Below are 22612 nucleotides of genomic sequence, written 5' to 3'. Positions count from 1 at the left end.
CACATCCAACTCAGAGTGAACTGTGCAGCATAATTCTGCTGATGAAGAGATGATAACAACAACTTACAAAGAGCAGGACTTAGATAAAATTAGAACGATTGACACCAGATGTGAGGGGTGGGTTCTCAAGGTGTTGTTCTGCTAACAGAGTCAACACTGCTGATGATTCATTACAGAATGTTCTGATGATGTAGAGGAGGATTAGTATATTTCATATCTGTAATTAATTTACCTTTACCACTTACATATAGGAGCTGGGATAGCTCAGTCAGTGTAGTGACTAGCTACGGGCTGGACGGCTGGGGTTCGATCCCTGACGGCAGAGGATTTTTCCTCTAGCCTCTGCGTCCAGACTGTCTATGGGGCCCACCCAGCCTCCTGTCCGATGGGTACCGGGGTTCTTTCCCGGGGGTAAAGTGCGGCCGGTGCATGATGCTGACACCCCCCCCCTCCAGCGCCTACATGGCGTATAGTGGGACAGCTTTACTTTTATATATCGGCAGACAGTACAGTAAAATCTCTGTATAGGCTACTGTTGTAGTCATAAACTGTATTTACCGTTCTGATTTAAATGCTTCTAGGAATAATTCTCATCTGTTGTCATAAATACCTTTACAAGAAAATCAGGGAGTACTTCATGTTACTGCTTTCACCAGTATTAAGTATGTATTTTATGGGATGAGATCTCATGCTTGCATTTGTTCAAGAGATTTAGGTGTGGGGGAGAATCATTGTCAGGACCTACCTGCTGGGCTTCGGAACTTCGGATGTTTGAAATTGGAGTTAATAGTGTTTCTGTTTGATTTTGTAAGCAATAGAAGAATCTCATTCTTACGTGGGTTTATGTGTGTGAAAATTCAACATTGCAGGAAGTTTGTCTCCTAAAATCTTAGTCATCATTTATTTCATAAAAACATTCCTTTCAGGAATGTGTCAGGCTGTTTTGGCCATGTCCTGCTACAGTCAAGTTGTGTGGTTGCCAGACATTAAAAATATTTCAGACATATTTGATAATTTAGTAAGTAAGTAGAACAACGAGAAACCACAAGGTCACTGTGAACGACGTTAAGATTACAAGCATTACAGTTATGAAACTTAAAGTTCTATCTGAATGTTATCAAATATTGGAAGTAAAGGACATTTGTAATCTTGTCTTGAAGCTTTTTAAACATGGCTGTCTAGATGCTACATTAAAATTCTTGTACTTTAACTCATGTACCAAATTTTTTTTACAATTACCTTAAACATTAAATAAAAGGCAAGAGCCTTGATTATTTGTTTCAGGCTAATCACAGATATCTGGAGCCTGCTCAACATATTTTTTATGCAGTTCAGACTAAAGCATTTTAAGCGTATGTGTACTGATTTTTTTAATTGACACCAATTGTAAATTTTTGTATTTATGTTATATTGTTCTTTGTAGTGGCATTTTATTTTAAATCAGTTTGTGAAGTCGGGTTCTGTTAATTTATGTAATGACAATTTGGATTTTCAGGAGCCGTAAATTAAACAGCCAGCTGGAGAACGCAATTCAAGAAGCTATGCTTGAACTGGATCGCATGACAGAAGAACAGCAGTCCGTATCAGCAGCTGTCGGTAATGAACCAACTGGACGACTGAGGCGGAGCACACATCGGTGATCTCCTTCACTTTTTTCTCTTACATCTTCCGTACCATCCTCATTCCAGACGGTCCATATCACATATAGATTATTGGTCCTCTCTCGCTGTGGTCCGCGTAATGATTTTGAATGTTCGGTCGTATACGTACCGTGCAGGTGTACAAATGTCCAAACCATGTTCAGTATATGATTTCACTGGAGGTAAGGCAAGCTTGTGATACTGTGGCATTAAAAATATTCTTTAAAAATACAGCTTTGAAGGAATTTTGACTTTGTCATCAGTAAATGAAGTAAGACTATAAGAAGGTGATTAGTTTTTCATTGTACTATTAGAACGGAACTTTACAATGCTTGCTACAAATTGTTTTAACTGTGAAGCTGTTAGTACTTCCTGAATGTCACTTTCAGAAATTTTGAATCTTGAAGTTGTTTTGTGTTAGATGAAATGGGGGCAGAAGTGTACGTAGATAACTGATAGATTTGCAGCTGCTTGTTTTGTACACAGAGATTGATTCTAAGCTAGTTTTGTCTTTCTTCAATTTGTCATTCTAAAATAAATATATTTTTGCGGGTTGTATATTCAGTCAGGCCGAAGCTTTCAGTTTTTAATCAAACTTTACCACAGTTATAATTAACCTCCAACAGGAGTTGCTTGTAAAGCAACAACAATTAATTAGTAGGATTTGAGGTTTAGTACTATTTTCAGAAAGTGTTTTGCAGCGTTAATGACGCTGGAATCCGAAGCTGTTGCGAACAGCAGTTTGACTATAATAATGGCAGGTGCCGCTGAGCATAATTTAATGTAGATTTGTGCTGTACGACCTAACAACATTGAGTGACATTTTGGCGTCTTTGTGGTTATCATGTTGCTGGCATTGCAGTCATCACACTTTCGACTCTGACGCCTCTGTTTTAGCGTAGTTGTCGCGTGATGTGTCGCTCTCGGCAGAGGCCGTACATGCGGCCTCGTGCACGTGGCGTACCACGTGAACTCCATGAGAGTGCTAACTCAAGTCTGGATACAGAATTTGTGTGGTATTTGCTGTGCAAATTTATAACCGTGTTCTCCCCAGTGTCAACTTGCAGTATCTTCATATTTCATAGTTTTAATTGTGTTTATTTGGACAAATCATTGTTTTGTTTCTAATCAAGGGGCTAGTAATGTATACAGAATATAGAAGGCCTCAGATAGAGAGTTGCTTCTTTAATTACTTTACCGTGGTGTGCGCTTACTGTACATACTTCTTCTGTGTGGTGACTGCATCTTGTTCAACAGTGAGAACCTTAGCTTTATCACAGAAGTAAATGTCTTGCGTCCAGTCGTCCCTCACCTTTTTGAAGGTAAATATGGGGGTTCGTCCCTTACTACCCTTGCTTTCGGCAAATGCTTAATGGTTTGCAGATGACTGTGGCATGAATTGTACTCATTTAAGCTGGCATTCCAAGAGTGAACTTGAAGCTAGAAGCTTCCTTTATCAGTGGTATCTCAGGTACATTCTCTCTGCTTACAGGCACCAAGATAAATTGTCATTGCTGTGCTATCTGTTGGGTTTCTGTGGTGACCTTGAAACATTGCACTTCCCATTTCTTCTGTCTGTTTATTCATACGTATGATTGCACCTGGGTCTTTTTTTTTTTAAATTGACACTGTATCAACCTGTAAGCATCATGGCCTTTCACACAGTATGAATTAAAAAAAAATAGAAGTTTTAGATTAACGTGTTAGCAGAAAGATTAGAATTTATGATCGTGGGAGTCAATTACATAGAATTAAGATGGAAAGAGTCTTGTAGTTGGAAAACCATCGTATAGTGCGGAAAGTGAAAGCAGATATCGTTGAGTGATGCAGAAGACAAGTCGGTGAGTAATTTGCTGTTGAAATGACCACAACTGCAGGATGATTGGGGGTGGGGGAAAAATTGACAGTCTGTATGCCACAGATTTCTTACTGACAGGCCGTCTGTTCACTGCCACAATGTTGGCTTGTGGGCATTTGAATACCGGCTTGAAAGGTTAATCAATCAGGTTTTGAGGAAAGTGTGAAATGGACTGAATTGAATTGGGATGGGATTCAAAAGTTGATTTTTGTCATGGCGGTGATAAGCGTCTGTGTCTGCGTCATATTTAGGATTCACTGTCAGATCTTACTTTCTAAAATAAGGGCTTATAGGATTTGTAATAAGCATTACATGAAAATTCTACTCATTGATGAAAGACTTTGATGCAGGAATGTGTGAAAAAACTGTGTATGACTTTACATTATAATCTAATTTTTACGCACTTTCCTAACATCAGGTTTCTTTTGGCTGTACTTCCAGGTCCTACCACTTGGCACCATAGTTACAAGACACTTTTTCCTGGAAGGTTTCAAGAAGTGTAGAAGTACTAGTTATCATTTGTCATTGCGTTACATGCTTCGGAAAGAGAGTGTTTTTTTTGTTTTTTTTTTGTTTTGTAACTTGGAAACTGTCCTTGCCTTGCAGCAAGAAGTCAGTATCTGTTAAAAACCAGCACTCATCTTGTTGCAAACTGCACTTGTACCTCAACATGAAGAGAGGACCATCAGTAAAGTTTCTACTGTCAGTCACAAATTTTGTTTTAGAAAAATCAGTTTACAGTGAAACACGTCCGCAGTTTATATTATACTTGTGTTTTGTTTTGTTTTGTTCGCCTCAGACCTTCGACTTGTGTTTAACCATTCTTAGGCAAATGTGAGATCTCGTGTTCTGGAATGTTGTGCCGTGTCTGGTAGAAGTTTGCCGACGTTTCAGAGGCGCTCGGCTGCCTCCGTCATCAGGACTCATTGCCTCAGAGGCAAGAACTCTGGTAAACTTGTACCAAACAACATGGTGCTTCATCCAGAAGACAGTCGTCTTCATTGTTAGATTCTGTTTCTACCATATTCTACGACTACAACTCCAAAGACGTGGAGCACATTCGTTTTTTTACGTTTTCTTGTTTAAGCTGTTAACATTTGCTCCTTCTTGCCCTTACCTCTAAGTACTATGTTGATTGTCAGATTAGATGCCATTTGTGCAGTACAAATTTTGTTGGTGTTGAAATTTGAAGCATGAGTGTCCTATTGGAAGGATCAGTACGTGTCTAGGGATCTGAACATTGACGTAAGTGTCCCTGAGGATTTTTCGGACTTCCGTAACCTAACCTGTGAGCAAGGTTTATTTAGGAACGATGTATTTTGACTTGATTTAATGGCCTCTGGCCTCTGGTTGTTTCCCAAACCCCGAAGCTGAAGAACCAAGGTTGGTATAACTGAAATACTTTCTTCTCCGGCTGTGTTCTTTGTTGTCAGCCTGTACACCTCTCCTCGTTCAAAGATGGTTCTTTTTTCTCTCTCAGACAGAGATTATAATGCATTTACGTCCTTCCATACTTTGTAGTTATTAAATAGACATACTTTTGAATACCAAACACTTTTAATCGCAGTAGTTGTTGGGTTACATTTCATTCTTTGTTATACTCTCATAGTTGTTTTGGTCCAAAACATCACATTTTGTTCAATCCCTTTAAGCTTTGATTTTGAAAATACTAATACTTTTAATGAATGTTTAAAAAACGTTCTCATATATCAACTCATAACTTTTTGTTTGGTAACGTCTTGTGGTGTTTTGGTGTTTTATTGCGGAAAAGTAATCAGTGCGTACTAATTTGAAAATGTAACAAATGCAAAAAAAAATGTGATGGTGATAAAAGTTGGAATACTGCAGTGCAATCTTAATTGGAACCGGAAGTGATATGATAGAGGGCAGCATATTCTGGGTCGTAACAGTGAAAGGCAACTTTCAAGGAACGCAGTGATTACGAGTGAGGCAAGATTAATTAGTGCAGAAGTTTTAAAAATATGCACTTCACTAATTTTAGAAATTTTTTTAAGAACTTGTCACTAAACAAATACATTTTTGCAAATCATTATGTATGTATGTGTGTGTATTTAAAGTAATTATAATCAAACCAAATGCGACATTTTGGGCTAAAACATTGATCATGTTCTGATGAAGACTGACGTTTTTGTTGCCCCCACGGAATTTCTGATAGTTGCGGACAGCAATCGAATGTACTCCAGACCCTCTCCATTGTCTCATCAGTGCAACACATGGATAGAAACCTCTTCACGGAATAGTGCAAAAGGAACGCGATGTAATTTTATCTCTGCTAATTTCAATTTCAATTACAGGTAGTTACTGAATTGGTATAATGAACCGCTGCTACCTAACGGTTGGACTTTTCTGTGCTTAAACTGAGGTTGTTCGTGACCCGTGAGGCTGAGAGTATTATGTGACGTAGCGGTGTAAGACTTCATGCGTGACAGTAACTAGAATGGTCCTGTAAATTTGCCACTCGATATAAACTCTTCGTTTTCTGGAACTGTATCGAGGGCTGATACGTTTTGTGAGCGTATATTTTTGACACATTTTACTTGGATATTCATGCAAGTGAATGTAGCATTAATGTCACCTTTGTTCTGCAAAAATACTGTGGTCGTAGGATTGGTGTGAGTTTTGATAGTCATCTTCTGGTTTCTTGTGCCAGGCAATCTTTTGGTTGAAAACCGCTGTCATGGAGCAACAAGCTGCTTCCATCTTTGGGTGTGAGGTGAGGAGGGTCGGGGACTTCGTCATAAACTTCACTTCAACCTAGAAGACCACCATCTAAAATGTCTCCTTCGTGTATGTAACTTTTATTATTTTGCTGTCAAGCTCCTCTATTTAGTATTTCATGCTGTGGTAAGCTACAAATATATTTTAGCTGAGAATACATTTTCCTTTGAATGCGTATGATATGTAAATAAGAGCACGCCAACACATCGGTCTAAACCGTTGAATTTTCTGAAAATGTGTTCAAGTTTGAATTAAACTTCCAGTAACACGACTGAAGTTTCTTTCCTAAAATAATTTTGTGTGGGAAAGTTGATAATCTATTTGCTGGCTATTTTTACAGTACTAGAGGCATCTGTAGCGTGGGGCTAGAAGAGTGGCTGCCTAGGGTCCTGTGCGCTGTCGTAGCAGAATCATCCTCTGCATGCCAAAAAATGCTTACAGTTAACTTCTTTATTTTTATTCCTGTAATCATTTGCAGCGCAGATACACAGGGCGCCCTGTACGTAGGACATGAGGAAAATGTGCAAACGCAAATTTCTGCTTAATACAGACACTGAAGTTCTGCAGGGCTAACAGGATTTTTGTTCAACATTTTTGAGTAAAGTTTTAAGTCTGAAACTTCAGAATTTTATTCCTTTCCAACACGGCCGACTGCACTCGAAGGCTTCCATAGATGATTACATTACGAGAGCTTCGCATAATGCAGAACAGAGGAACGGCTTCTCTGATAACACTCCGTCTGTCATAGAACTGGTTGGTCTCAGAATTCTTGACTTTGTATGAAAAAACAAAACACTTCGCACGAATTCCAATGTCACATTTCCTGCATTAAGTCAGGCATTTTACTTGGTACGCTCCACATTACTTTTACTTTTCCTGAGGTTCAGTTAAGTGATGATATCCCAACTTTCATTATTTGATGGTAATGCAGTTCTTCTCTTAGAACCATTTGCTGATAAAAAATTGCACTAACAATTCTCTAACAATGTTCCAAATATTAATGAGGTTTCATACACTAATAGTTTGTTAAACATCAATGCCCACGTCCGTCACTATCATCAGGATTTGGTCACATTGTGATGATCGGGAACAGAACTGGTTTTTGAAATGTCAGTCTTTAATGAATTTACGTGGCTCGTAGCCCGAGAAAATTTTATCGTCGTCAGTCGCCGTGGAAGCTTCGGATCAGGCTAACTTTCCTCCCTGAATCTTATGCCAAACAGATTGTGTGCATGGATTAATAAATGTTCAGTACAGGCTGATACTACTTTGGTTCCACCCGCGTATTTGTTGCTCTCGTGGCCGTCGATTAGTTACGCTTTTCTCTTCCTGTGTGTATCGTTTTACCCTGCAGATCAAGGATTACAAAGAAGGTATATATTATGTATAACACTTCCATCACATCACATTCTTCAGATTTTATCACATATTGATTATAATAATTTTCTACGCTCATTTCAGTTGAAGCAGAACATCTTCAGGTTCTATACAGAACGCTAAAAGTAAGAAATAGATTATTGTCATCATCATTTAGTGCGTAAGTGTTGCAGCAAGGTGACTCTCATGTATGTGTTATTGCTTAAAATTGTACTTAAAAATTTATTTGAATAAATTTGTTTAATACATTCATTTTTTTCTGTAAATAACCTGAACGCGGAAGATGTTGCTGTGGAATTATTATGATCGTCGTGTCATACCAACTAAAGAACTTGTGTGTAATGGAAGTTTTATACATTATGTATACCCCAGTAACAGCATTCTGGAATATAACGATAATTAATCTTGTGAAGTTCGTTTGTCACGCCATGATCCAGTTTCTTTGCGCTGTAAGTAAATACTTCGGGGTAAGGATGGGGACAAAGTGCACATGTGGTATGGTCTAACAATACTCACAAGGGGGCTCTCCGCGTTCTTCGCAACCGGAGCAGTCCTTGCGCCACCTTTCCAGATGGCTTCTGCGCTGGTCCCGATATTCATCAGTGTCTCTCCACATCCGACAAAAATGGTTAATAAAGACACTGAGTTAGATAGCGAGAGAGTTGGTTTTCATTTTTCCATGTTTTTTATATTAAGGAATCCTGATCTTCCTTTCATTTTCTTTACTTTCAACAAATGTTTGTATGGTTTTCTGAACAAAGTTTCTGGTTTCTTTTTAATTTTCTCGTCTGTGGGCTGATTGCTTCTGTGGTGGAATGAGTTTTACTTTCTCAGAGCCTCTTGGTGAGGGGGGATAGGAAGGGACTGTTAGTCTTCAAATCTCTTCCAAGTTCTCATCACACATCCCATCTCTGTGAGTGGTCTTACGTTGTTCAGAATTGACATTTCATATGTGTTTGTCCGTTCGCCCAAAGACTCATTCTTTATGTCAATTGCTTACGCAGGTACGTGGTTGCTGGTGCGACCCAATCCGTAAAACATTTCTCGGACAAGTCGCTGCAACCAGGCGTTAGTAACTGTATGTTACAGTTTCCCTTGTGCGCGCTCTCCACATCATCTGTGCCTTCCAGAGTAACGACGCTCAAGCTCTCTGTGCTTTGTAGCTGGAGAACAAGTGTGGAATTAGTGGGATTTGAGGTTCTCACGTCGATGAGTACAAAGATGGCGGCCGTCTTCTGCGGCGTGGCAGAAATTGAGCGATATTTCAGATATAATATTTTATTGTCAGGGTGAGAGAGATCTCTTCAGTCGTAATATTCTGTGAACGGTCTGAAAGTCACTGGTGATTCAAGTCAGTTACCGCTCTAACTTTGCATAAAGTCTCTCTCAGACTTCCGCTCCTGCAGTTCGCAGAATTGGAAGGCTGTGGGTTCGTAGCAGTCGGTGGTCTCATAAGTGCGTCTGCGTACCGGATGGGCTGATGGTAAAACAGAGCTTAGGAGCTGAAAAATACAATAGAGGACAGTGTTGAAGGGTTTCTATAAAGTGTTGTGGACCCCACCCAGGCTGCTCTGCATCACCGCGTGTTGCACTGATGTGTAGCGTTTCTCCAAAGCTAGCAGAGCCCTTCGAAACTGTTCCAACTCCACGCAGTTTCGTATTTGGACTCGGTATTCGAATAAATATTATTTAAGTCGTGGTTCTGTTTGATTGCTAGAAAACTGATCTTTCCATTAGAGAAGAATAGAAGTGTACATGTACTGTAACTATGTAAAATGAATTCAGTGGGCTTTCATGAAAAATACTTGTGGTAGCGATAAGTATTTCGAATGATTGGTAATATATTATACATACATCTATATACATATATATATATATATATTTTATAGCAGCTGTGTATTTTTGTCTGCACAAATTGTCTTATTTCTAGTCATTGTAAAATACTAAGAGAACTAAAACAATTCACATCTGAGGATACTATGAGCCGACAATAATGTCAAATGGGTCGATCGATGAAGAACACGAGTCTGGTGACTGCACGCAATTTGAGAATTTCATCATTAAACACGACCATTTATCTTTGATAAGAATAAGAATAATAATAATTTCCCGTAATTGTAATTAGTGCAAAACTTTTGTTTTGTGAAATATATCAGCTTCATGCCGTTAATGTGAGTACAGCCCCTCCTTCCTTCCTGCCTTGCTGTAGCGACGGGGCACGATTTCGAAGGACTCGTATCTCTGTATGATTGTACATAATGTATAGTCATTTTATTATTATTATTATTATTATGTGTATGATATTGCCATTTAAAATAAAAAAAATGCTTTAATGTTGGGTGTTCACGCCCGTACAAACTTTTAATGACTGCTTGTTGAGGTTTTAGGTTAAAACTGAAAGTTTTCTTTGGAGCTGCTTGGAAGCTTCACATATTTTAACAAAACGCATCACATTGTACAAGAGAAAAACGCGTATTAACAAATGTTTTTGTTATGGGTTTGGTAACAGAACAGTGTACTTATATATCGAGGCTTTGAACAATTTTCAGTATCTTCATGAAATAATCGCACCACTGTATCTGTACGCATATATGTATATATAAGTGTTGTCTTGGTCTCAAATCCGTATTAATCATGGTTTGATTTATAAACGTCGTCGTTTTTCCCTTAATTTTACCCGATGCTGTTCTGAGACTGAACCTGGTGACCATTTAGTGGAACGTGAAGAAACCTGGCTGGTGTTTGAGCAGTTTTGCATTATGCATAACTAATTTAAGTAGCAGTTTTTTTTATAATTTATTAAGAGATTAATATTTTTGCCAATTTTTATTTATTTGATTATCTAATTTTAAATGGATGAATTTTTAAGGTTTACTTGTATTGTGCCCATTTCAATGAGTCGTATAAATACAAGCTAAACATTTATACAGACGAACAAAGTTGAGACGTCGCGTCTTGTTCACGTAGGATTTGGAGTTTATTCCAGAGAGCTTTTCTGTTGTTTTACTGTGAATTCTTATCCGGTTCCCCGCAAAGAGTCTCGTCGGCCTTTATTGGTGTCCAGACTTCGCATCCTACGTGAACAAACGAACATCGTGCAGAAACCAAAATGAAAACATTTGCATTTTAATGAGGATCAGGAGGTGACATTATGCTAGTTAGTTGTGTAACATTTCTTAATGTGATTTCAATGAATTTTTACAACAAAAAAATATACTGAACAATGGCAATAAGATTTTTTGCTGGCTGTCAAGTTGCTTATATTAATAGTATGTTGAATTTAAGTATGGTACTGAAAATAAAGAAAATGTTTCAGACGTGTTTCGTTTTATTTGTTGGAGTCATCGAAGTGCTTTCGTGTGCCGTGCGACAGTTAAGTTGCTGGATTGCCAACTTAGGCAGCGAGCGACCAATAGCAAAGCAGCGACGTGTCTGTGTTTGCGTCTCGTGTGTTGGCAAAGCAAATGAGGTTATGTAGTGAAACCGTGGCAGAAACACAAGCGTGAAGTTTTGTGAAAAGTTTAGCAAAAAGTACGACTGAAAATTGCAGATGTGAGCAGAGTCGGTGTCTTTGGTCAAACACTGGGAAAGACGCGCATATCACAAGCCCAGGTGAAAACATTGCCCAATTTCTTTAATCGCAAGGCATCGTTCACTTTGAGTTTGTTGAACGAGGTGGAACAATGAACCAGCGATGTCGTCTGGAAATTCACCATCCGATAGTTTTTGGCAAAAATATGTATTTTTGAAATTGGGCTGAATTTTGGCTGTTCCCAAAACTGACAACTGCTTTTAAGGGCCACAGATTTTAAGACGTTGCGGACATTTGCCCGGCTGTAGAAGAGCCTGGCAGTTCACAAATAAGTTAGTTGATAATTAATAAGCCCACAGGCAACACTATTTACCTGCGAAGTTAGGATTCAAAGAGTCGTGCTCCAAAAGTGTAACGGGGTCCTTTAAAAGTTTAATTTTTAAACGGAGATAACTCTAATACCACTGGAAGGCACTGAGCATGTCAAAGAGTGGTCCGCGGCCACAATAATTTGGACACCGCAGATCCCACAGACAGGCGCCGGTTCATGACCACGTGTCAGGAGCGGATAACCAATCCGGAGGCCTCGTTCCTGATGACCCGGTAAGATGACGGTCACCCCTGCGGGGATTTCTTCACCATATTTGATTAATTCTGCTGAAATAATTTCGGGACCCTTTGCGTGCCTTTGAGTCTTTAATTGAAACATTCTGGGCTTTGTCCCGTTCAGAGGTTCTAATTCTTCAGTCGTCACGATAGGTTAGGTTTCCTTCATTGCAGTTCAGTGGACGGAAAACTTGCGACAAATTTTCCCTCTGCCTTCGATTCGCCTGAATGTCGCTGTTGCGTTGTTTCGTGTTTAACCATTTCATATAAGTTCTTCTTCGCTCTTGGTTCCGCCGAAATAATTTTCTGACCTCCTCCTCCGGGATCTTCGTTTCGCTGCTGTTTGAGTGGATGTTGTAATCGGCTAGTACAAATCTTCAGACGACTTCAAGAGATATTCTTCATTCAGTGTTTCACGTGGGCGTCTATTGTTTAAGTCATTTACGAAGATGTTGATGTTCCGTTTCCGTTGCAGGGTTTCTGCATGTTCTCCGCGCATTTCTGTTGAAGGTGATTACTAATTTTCATTTTATTAAAGAATGGTCTGTTCGTTGTTTTAACATAACGAAATCAATTGCAGTTCTCACGTTCCTCGCATCTTGGACCCACGTTTAAAGTTTATGAGGAAAATTCCCATTCATAATTCCAAGGCTCCGTTCCCTGCGTCTGTCTGCAATTCAACGCCTGTCATTGTTTTCTGCGTGTGCGTTCGTGTCACCGATAATCATCAGTTCTCTGTGATTGCCAATTTTGTTAAATTCATATTTTGTTCTTTTTCTTGGTGGCTGATGGTCCATGCAGCCCTTCAATCGACAGCTTCTTATTAATCATCTTTAAGTTTTCAGCAAGTATCCTTTCGCTTTTGCTGTCCAATTGCTCGTTTTCGATCTGTATTTGGTTTTCATCAACGGCTCACTTAACCTCTTCTTGCGCGTGCAGTCTCCATTTTCTCTGTAACCACTTCGCCTTTCCCTCGCCTCACGTACCAACATTCATCAGAGTCCTTTTTTCCATCGGGTTTCTCTGCTTTGGAATTTGTGGCGTTCGGAGACTCTTCTTCTTAGTAGCGAAAATCTGGCGTCTCTGGCCTCTGTTTACTGAAGGACAAGAGACCAAGACGCGCATTCACGCTGCCCGGATGCTGTCGGTCTCAAATGTGACGGCCTGGGGGTGTAATTTAAACCTGGCCGCTACAGATGTCGATGAATCGATTCACAACTCATGTTACGCCACGGGGTGGTCACATGCGGGTGGTGGGTGGCGGCCATGTTGCTTCTGTCCCACCCTTTCAGATCCCGTACCAGCACCAGACCTCAACAGATGGAAGGCCGGAGGAGGCCACGATCGTCGTATTACCTTACAGAATACGGCGTCTGCGAAGAAGCGACGTGCCTATAATTCAACAAACGCTTGTGAGAAGTCGCAGTCTCGTTTTGATCAGAGGCTTTTCTTAGACGTTAACCAAATTAAGAATAAATAAATTAACGAGATTTCAACCGCTTTTTTCGGTGAGGGCCCTCGAGGTCTTCGCACGTGGTGAATCCGAAAATACTCCACACCTACCGACATCCTTACCTCTCCCCTCCTTAGTGGAGTGTGGAACGAGTTTAACTGCTTCGTTCTCGCAAAGAACGTGTTGGACCTTCCATTCCTACAGAAAGCAGGATATTTCTTTGGCAGCTGAAAAACTACAAGAATTGGGCACAACAGACCCGAAATCCTACTTCGATTCTCTACCCTTTTTTATGCATTCGACGAGAATTAGATCTGACTTCGTCGCTACCAATTAAGGAGTTACGATGCCTGATATTCGAAGCGTTCTGTGTCATTCCTCGCCTTCCGCGACCGAGAATTTCAGTTTACGTCTCGCAACTTTCCATTCTGCTCAACAGGCCAGTGAAAGTAAGCGTCTGTATTCTGTTACAATTTTGTCCTCGTTATGAAATCTGCGGGTGCTTTATACTAGAACATCGATTACTCTCGAATTTCTCTCCAGGAGCGTTTGGGAGATAACACTTTGTCGCATACATTTTTGAAAGAATGGATGGCTTTTCCTTTATTCCTGCAGCAGATTTGGGTCTTCCCTTTTTAATAAGTGACGATGAGAACAACTGACAACATGGCATCCGGATTGGAATTATTTAAAAATGCCCAGAAATTTGCCATATTTTTAGGACCAACCGAAGCGCTTAACGTGTTTCATGGAGTTTGTGGCGAAAAAAATCTTATGTGTGAGCATAAATGTTACATTTTTAAAATTCAATTGCATTGGGGCAGTTCGCTTCGCTCAGTTGCGTTAAATTCGACTCGAACAGAGCAGCCCCGTCACTGGCGTTTGTGTTTTGTTTCCCCGGAAGCAGGTGGCCAGGGGGGGGGGGCAGGTGGTCGGTCGTGGCGTGCTTTGTTCGGCTGTCGCTGACAGCGCTGTGCGCGCGCTGCGGTGGGATAGGTAGTTAGGTGCCCGCTGTTCAGTTGTCGCGCGGCTGCAGCAGGCGTTGCATCGAGTGTGTGGTTGGGCGAATCACGTGCAGCAGCGAGTGGAACAATTGGATTCTTTCTTTTCAATTGCTGGTGTCAAAAGACTGCAAGAATTGTCGAAGGCAGAGAAACTTCAAGAAGTTTGGCTGGTGAGTACCTTCAAACAAACAAATTGCTTTATTTTACAGATGCATAGGGTATTAGTTAACTTTTGCTACGTTGGATGTGTTCCGTTGTCATGCCTTGCGTTTCTTCTGTGTGAAGTGGCTCGCATATGCTAACCTAACCTCTCCTCGCTGTATCGGGCTCCTCAGAGACGCATATCACCCAGTCGCTGTTTGCGCTGGGAACCGATTATCAGCAATAACTTAGGTTGCGTTCTAATGTAGGCCTAAATATCGAAATTAGCGTCTTGTCAAAGATATCATGTTTTAAGAGTAATACGTTCTAGTGGCGAATTTAACTTATCCATCAGTGCCCGATTTGAATAAATGCAGCGACTGTTTTTGTTTGTACAAACGCCCCCATGTCACTTTCATGAACTTTACTTCGTCCAAGGAGCAGAGCCATTCAAAACTTCACCTCCAAACTTATCGAAAAGTTGAAATGTCGTATTCTCGTACAAGGTTTTTGATGCTCGCGTTATATTTAAGACAGGCCTGCCAACCTCTTTTGTTGTGCTTCGACAACATTTGGTCTGCATGCGGGCGACATGAAGTTCAATCCATATTCTGTGGAACACATTATATACTTGATCTGCGTATTTTTCTGTACGTTATATACAATAACAATATATTAATGATAATGTGAATTTTTTTTTAAAAAATGCATTTCGCTACCTAGGCTAGGGTGTGTTTAACTTTAGCACATTCTTACGAAGTGCATTAGAAATGTAATGTATGTCTCCATAAATTAAAAGCTCGTAACCTTTTTAAAATATTATCGTGTAGATTTTAACTTATGAAAGTATCAGAAAGGAGCCGCTGCTGGTGACCGCACATCTGCAAGTCGTCCCCGTAACAACACAAGTCGGCAAAGTTATTTTAATCCCGGCAAAGAACAAAAGGATTTGGAACTGGTGGCAAGTTTTCCTTCTTAGTTTGCCAGGAAACGAGTGGATCTGCTTCGGCGTTCTAGCGCGCCGATGAAACCGACAGAGTTAAAAGACGTTTTATTGTTTCAAATGTCTCCGCGGGCAACAAATAAAGAAGCAGGGATTGGGGAGGTGACGAGTACAAAATTTTGTTTGGGGAACGCGAGTGGAAGAAGCCACGTGGAGGACCTCGGAGCTGATGATGGATGTCATATTAAGTGGATCATAAATCCGGGTTTCGTGAATCCCGGAGGGAAAGTTGCGTCTTGAGGAAGGACTCTGCTCAGTGGAGCTTGAAGGTCCTTTATTTCGCATCAGAATTGTTGCTAGGAGCACACTAAAAGACGACGGCCCTGATGACGGAGGCAGCAAGGACGTCCGAAACGTCGGTAAAATTCTACGAGACTGCACGGTGTCATCTTCAGAGTCACCGCCGTGAAAACCTCGAACCTAAGCGTCTTAACCTTCGCGCATTTAATCGTTTTGCGTCTTTGACCGTTGAACTTTGTGAATTGGAACCTCGGAGCGAGTCAGTTACCAGACGTTTGACGGAATTGATGGGAGCAGGCCGCGTACAGTGCACTCCAAATAAAATATCACCACGTTATGTAGCACGGGAAACTACACGTCACTAGAAAATTAACACCGCGGAGAGTATTAGATAATTTTATCTTCTGTCCTCTTCCAATTCTTCCACTCCTCACAGACATTCGCTTTCTGACTTCACTCGATTCATCACGACCGTCCACTCCATTATCTTCGATTACGCCTTCTTGCTCATAATAAATCTGTTCTAGTCTTTCCACATGCCGACATACATTCTCCCATTCCTCTTGCCCAATTTCTTCGACTCTCTGGCGACACAGATGCTCGACGTCCTTAATTTTAAATGTCGTGTTGTTGCTTGCAAACCATTGTTTTAAATCTTTGTCTGTTAAAATCTGATCAATCTCTTAACATTTGTGCTTTGGTTTAATTAATTTGATTAAATCGCACAGTTGTCACAAAATACGACGAAGATTTCCAATAGCCAGGCTTCAATTTCGTCCGTCTTTGAGTGAGACGTCGGTGGTCTGTCTGTCTGAGTTTGTGATACGAGGCGATGTCAATGACCAGAACGGAGTTTGGTTTTAAATTTGGTATTAGCATTGTTTTTAACCAAGGGGCAGAATTTTTACTGTGACAATTTCTCGGCTCTGACTGCGTAATGTTTTGGAACGAGCAGGTGGCACAGTCACAAGACAGCAATTATCAGGCTTCTGCACTGACCGACGGAAACTCCTTCCTTCCTTCATTGAGAGGGCTCTCCCTGTAAGGTCAGCGGCCATGATCGGTGGTACCTGTTCTAGAAGTTATAATGCTGTTACGCGTTTGGAATTTTTGTGCGCCTGAGGAAGCACACGGCATGAGGTAAAGCTACGGGGCGGAAAGACGCTTCAGAAGTGGGGCGTGACAAAGAAACGTCGAGGCAGAGCAGATCGATCGGTGTTCGGGAGAACCCGAAGATTGATCGATGTGAGGCCGTCGCTTGTGCCGGTCTTGCAGGCATTTTTGCTTTGCTGTCTCACCTTTTATTTACGAAGTTACGGAAATTCGTTAAACTTTTTCGATTCCGTTCACGTGTATCGGAAAGCGAACAGTTTTCCTCCGTGTCGGCGAGTAACATCAGAGACCGGAAGAGTGCATTCCGTCACAAAGGAATTTCTGTGGCGGATTTGTTCGGAAACCTGATGTTAGTTCATTTATGCCTTGACAGATCGGAAAGTTGGATTTAGCCGCAAGATGGCTGTCTCGTAGAAGTTTACCGACATTTCGTAGGTCCTCGATGACTCCGTCATCAGGGCGACGGGGAAATTGTTCAGCGGGACACGTGACATTGATGATCGTCGTGAAAGTGCCCGGAGCCGTGCCGGAGGATTCGACGTCTTAAGTGACGTCTGAGGCAACCGGATTATTTGTGTATGGAACGCGTCAAAAACTGTTATCTCGTTTTCTATCAAAAACGCCAAAGATCAGGATATATAACGCAATAATTTTGCCTGTTGTCTGGTATGGTTGTGAAACACGGTCTCTTACTTTCAAGGAAGAACGTAGATTACATTTGTTTGAAAATAAAGGCGCTCAGGAGGATATTTGGACCTGAGAGAGATGAATTAAATAGGGAATTTAGAATATTAACATAACGAATTGTAAACATAGCACAGTGAGGATAGTCAAATGTAACAAAGCTCCGATGGGCTGGACATATAGCACGCATGGGGAGAGGCTAAGGGGTGGTAGGGAATTCTTCTGGAAAATGACCACTGGGCAGTCCAAGAAGAAGATGGAAGGATAAAATCAAGATGAATCTTAGGGAGTCGGCCGTGAGGATGGCAAATGGACGGAGTTGGCTCAGGATCGTGTCTGATCGCGGGCTTTGGTGTTGTCGGCGTTGGACCTGCGGGAGTTAGTTATATTATGGTGAAGATGAACGTAAATATTGGCGAAGAACACGCGGTTAACATCTCCACAGTGAATCACCGTTCATCGCTTGTGCAAGCGTCGGGGAGTTTCTTTATGACAGTTTATTTCTCTGGTTATTGATAGAATTTCTGCGAAACTTCCGACATCTCCGGTGGGCGTTTTTGCGCTGATTCAATATAATTTACGCACATTTCTTTTGTGCGGCGTTGGTCGCTCGCGTCCCACCGCTTCCTCGGAAACGGCTTCTTCCGCAGTTGGCGAAACGCGAAGTCTGTTACACGATTAGGACTTGTTCCCATGTCTGGCCGTGAGGTCAAACTCAGCGTCGTTACGCGAATTATGCGTGAATTTAAGTGACGTTGGTCCGAACTCCCCGGGGTGAAATGTTACAGTGGCCTGTGAAAGAATCGAGCTTCGAGAAGTTCTCTGATGACGAGCTGAGTGACAAGCGGTCGATAACTGCTAACATCTGCCTTACCAACATCGCAAATGGCTCCGTTGACATGTGTACGTGCTCTTCGGAAATCCATCTTATTTGATCCGTTCCGAGTCTGGAGTCTTACTCAACTTCCTGTCTCGCCTGACCGGAAATTAAGGCACCGAAGAGGGAAGAGTGTTGGGGAGACGTCGTCAGTCGATCCAGCGCCGTTTAAATGCGGTTCTCTTTCAACAGTAAACCAGCTCTGACTTCCTCTCTACCGAATGACTTTCGAAACTCCAGGTGAACAAATTTCGAAAAAACCTTTTGATATTATTTGTTGCATAACCTAAAAATACGATGCTCCAAACGTTTGTTGAAATATTTTGATAAATACAGCGCACAAAAGTGTTTTCCTTCCTTTTCTCGCGTGATGGTTGACTTCTTCGAATTTCTATTAGTGTCACTGCCGCGTTCTTGCAGTCGATGTCGAATGAGAAGCCATTTTACTGTCCTGCAGTAGCGACTGACTCCATAATAGACGGGAGAGGCAGTCATTAACTTTGAAAGGAACGAGGTAATTAATGCTCCTACAGTTTTCAGGGACACACAGCGTCGTCCTTATTAAGACTGCGACATCCTGAACGCCGCGCTGCAAAGAAATCTCAAGGTGCAGTGGTTAGCACTCCTCCTCCCACATGGATCGCACTCAACTAGGTTCTTGGTCCGTAGAGTCGATATTCCGATGTTTCTGTGCAAGTGTCACGACCACGTCCACTTCTTACTCGACGTTATAACACAAATTAAGAAGCAAACAACTCACGCAAAATTATTACCTTCCGCGGCGTCCACTTCTACACCCCCTCGCCCCTCTTTACCAGCGTCAATTAGAGCTTTTGTGTTTTATTCAGGCATTCCCAGCAGATTTACGTCATCAGCGCAGACCCATTGAATTTTGGTCTCGCCTGGTTCACTTGGACATTGCTAATTGCATGTTCTGACTCAAGGTTAAAAAGCAATGGAGATAAAGCATCGCCTTCTTTTAGAGCGTCTTGAATAGGAAACTGTCAGACATGTTTACCCGTACGGACTTTTCTATGGGGTTCATTTAAACACATTTTAATGAACCTGAATCACTTCATGGCTCTGCCAAACTCAATGAGAATATTTGAGAATGCTTCTCTCCTAACTGAATCATAGCCTTCCACTTTCCTGTGGAAATATGAGGTACTTGAAAGACTTTGCAAGCTTCAGTCTGAAATCAAGGGATTCGTGGATGGTGACGGTTCAGAAAGCTGATGAACCAGCGACATAATGCTCACATTAATTATCAAATCTTCCCGTATTCTGAGAGAAATTACCCACCAAGAAGAAGTACAGTCACAACTAAAAGCTTCCCAGCTCCTCTCGTGTTCTCGGTAAGTGTAAGCGACTGGCGCGAGTTTTCTTGATCTTGATCTTGATCTTGATCTGGGTTGGGCGCCATCGGTGCATGAGCCGTGAAGCAGAACCAGCCACGCCCCCTCCTTTGACGATCATGGGCCTCAGGCACTACAGTTGCATTTTATTTCGAATCCGCAGGTTAGGTCAGGTCAATAATTCTGCCTGTTGTTTTGTATGGGTGCGAAACATGGTCTCTCACTCAGAGGGAGGAACACAGATTGCAGGTGTTTGAGAATCGGGTGTTGAGGAGGATATTTGGGCCTAGGAGGGAAGACGATGGGGCGTGGAGAAAACTGCATAATGACGAGCTTAATATCTGTACTCCTCCCCCAGTATTGTCAGGGTGATTAAGTCGAGAAGAATGAGATGGGCTGGGCATGTAGCGCGCATGGATGGGACAAGAGGTGTGCACCGGGAAGCCTGAGGGGAAGAGACCTCTGGGGAGACCTAGACGTAGATGGGAGGATAATGTCAGGCGGGATCTATGGGAGATAGGAGTTGAAGGAGATTAGATTTTGTTGGCCCAGGACAGGGTCCGGTTGAGGGCTTTGGTTAATTCGGTGATGAACCATCGGGTTCCGTAAGCCATCTGGTTGGTTGGGTCCACTATTTGGGAAGCCTGAGGGGAAGAGACCTCTGGGGAGACCTAGACGTAGATGGGAGGATAATGTCAGGCGGGATCTATGGGAGATAGGAGTTGAAGGAGACTGGATTTCGTTGGCCCAGGACAGGGCTTTGGTTAAATCGGTGATGAACCTTCGGGTTCCCTAAGCCATCTGGTTGGTTGGGTCCACTATTTGGGAAGCCTAAGGGGGAGAGACCTCTGGGGAGACCTAGACGTAGATGGGAGGATAATCTCAGGCGGGATCTATGGGAGATAGGAGTTGAAGGAGACTGTATTTTGTGGGCCCAGGACAGGGACCGGTGGAGGGCTTTGGTTAATTCGGTGATGAACCTTGGGTTCCGTAAGCCATCTAATTACTAATTAGTTAGGTGGGTGTCGTATTTTACACAGCCCCCCGGTATTTGCCACCGGAAGGACGCATTGGGTTACCGCCGTAGCCACGCGTCATTTTTTTTGCGACAGGAAATACCAAGGTTCATCTCGGATGAGCTCGCGTGGCCATATAAGGTGTAGTGCCTAGCGTAAACCACGATGACGCCTGTCAGAATCGTACCATTCGGGCAATGTACATAAAAAAGGGTTAAGAGCCCGCCAGTTCTTGTGGAGACGAGATGTAAAGAGACACCTTCTTATCTTCTGCGAGTAACGTCTGGCCACTGCATTCAACTAATTGGCCGGAACGTGTCTGGTTGTATTTTGAGTTTTACTTGAGTTTGCTTTGCTTGGTTAATTTGGTTTATGTGCTCTAATTACTTTCCTGGGTTAACTAATCATCGTTTGCTCTATCGTTACTCGTGTTATTAATTATTGTTTTCTTGGACTGTGACTAATTATTGGGCAAGGCAAACTCTCTTGTCGCCTCCCTTAAAATCCATGTACAGAACAGTAATTATAGTGTAGCTAAGTCGGTTTGCACGTTCTCTGTCCTGAGGACGTGCAACGGCCGAATTGGCCACGGCGACGGAGGTAATTAAGTTCGTCGATTATCGTAGTTACGTACAGACACAAATATTGGTTAAAACATCTCAGATTCAATTCGCAATCGGCCTTTGGTTGACACATTGCACTTGGTGAGTTTCACTGAACTACGTTGGTAACACTTGATTTGCGTTTTCATTTTCACACGTTGGCTGTCGTGCCTGCCCTCCTCCTGCGTTCCTCAGGCCACTTATGCGTGAAATACACGAAGCATTTGCGTCTCCTGCCTTCCTATTAAAATCAGAATTGTTGATAGGAAAGGCAAAGAACGGTCTTCGTAGTTGATGATCGTAACATTACAACAAATGTTGAACTGAGCCGTCATCCACTCTCACGCGCATGCGCCACCAACTCACAGCCACGCATGCGCGCGCATACAAATTACAAACCAATTAAAGGTGCAAGGCATGTTTCGGATGAATGTGTAGGTCTCGGACGCAATAATGGAAGGTTATAAATTTTTTATTGGCAACAGATGGCTTTCTAACGACGCACTGTCAATTAAATTACGTATTCTCGTTGCAAATAAGTTTGACGTTTTGTATTCTCGTCATATGATCAGCCAAATCAGGAAATGGCAATGTCGTGTCATCAGTCAGCCTGCAAGTTTGGTTTCAGTGATTGCTTGTTAAAAACACCTTCCAATTTCCCATTTAGATCCGAGATCACGTACGCTGATGGTGGTATATTTATAGTAGACTAGAGCAGGGCGCTCCTTCCGGAGCGCGTTCTCTAATCTGATATTCTACGTCTTTACGTCGCTGTTCTTGGTCAGTCAACTTTCTACGTCCATCCCCACCCTTGCAAATCTTCGTCTTAAAATCGATCATAATAGTTTTCGTAATCGTAATATATCGAATGAGGATCAGTTTACCTTGTGAAGTTGTTGGAGTTGGTACTTCAAATACTTGATGACGTCTTCTTTCGCTTTTCTGATGTTTTAAGCCAACTTTCAGTCGATATTCAAGATTGCGGTCTGCTGCTTCTGGAGCAGTGATAATGCGACTGGCTTGATATTTTTTGATTTCTTTGTTGTGAAGCGTTATTTGTTTACTCGGCATTGTTGTGTTTCTATACCAACACAACAATGCAGAGTATAAACAAATATCTGTTGACATTGTTGATTGATGACGACGAAATCACAAATTTTTATAGTAAAAATAAAAAAAAGATATTTCAGCTACCACAGACCCATCTTAAGCGTAACTAATTCAGGTTAAATAAGCAAAGTCTTAATCAAACTTATCTCAATTGTACAGCATGTATGAAGGGAATATTTAGAATAAAGCCAATATATAAACTTCCTTTCCGTAAAGACGTATTTACGTCAAATTCTCCGGAACCGTGGTTCCACTATCACTT

The 22612-nt window shown here is 41.8% G+C and overlaps 2 protein-coding genes and 1 long non-coding RNA gene across 5 annotated transcripts in view; 2 read left to right on the top strand and 1 right to left on the bottom strand.

Moving 5' to 3' along the window:
• LOC110837716 (uncharacterized) overlaps positions 1–10931 on the top strand; it is a 104710-nt gene extending 93779 nt beyond the window's left edge. For 2 of the 3 annotated variants that reach the window (XM_087352447.1, XM_087352446.1), the window contains one exon: positions 1496–10931. In XM_087352447.1, the coding sequence (XP_087208573.1) occupies positions 1496–1509 (14 nt within the window). In that variant the 3' untranslated portion in view covers positions 1510–10931. The remainder of the gene's footprint in view (positions 1–1495) is intronic. The other variant, XM_087352445.1, reaches the window with a different exon arrangement.
• Positions 10396–22221, bottom strand: LOC147873082 (uncharacterized). The gene is made up of 2 exons (XR_015536108.1): positions 22125–22221; positions 10396–13144 (listed from the first exon to the last, which is right to left on the bottom strand). It is a non-coding gene; the product is annotated as an uncharacterized LOC147873082 (long non-coding RNA).
• Positions 14219–22612, top strand: part of LOC110840614 (Suppressor of ER stress-induced death) — a 69932-nt gene continuing 61538 nt past the window's right edge. The window contains exon 1 of the mRNA XM_087352448.1: positions 14219–14379. The gene's annotated coding sequence lies outside the window, so the exon portion shown is untranslated. The remainder of the gene's footprint in view (positions 14380–22612) is intronic.

Source organism: Zootermopsis nevadensis, unplaced genomic scaffold (assembly GCF_977971745.1).
Source record: "Zootermopsis nevadensis isolate Lab colony 2312 unplaced genomic scaffold, Znev_1.0 Znev_ptg000021l, whole genome shotgun sequence".
Classification (NCBI taxonomy): domain Eukaryota; kingdom Metazoa; phylum Arthropoda; class Insecta; order Blattodea; family Termopsidae; genus Zootermopsis; species Zootermopsis nevadensis.
The sequence above is the reverse complement of the archived record's forward strand: the minus strand, read 5'-3'. Positions and strand labels throughout refer to the sequence as shown.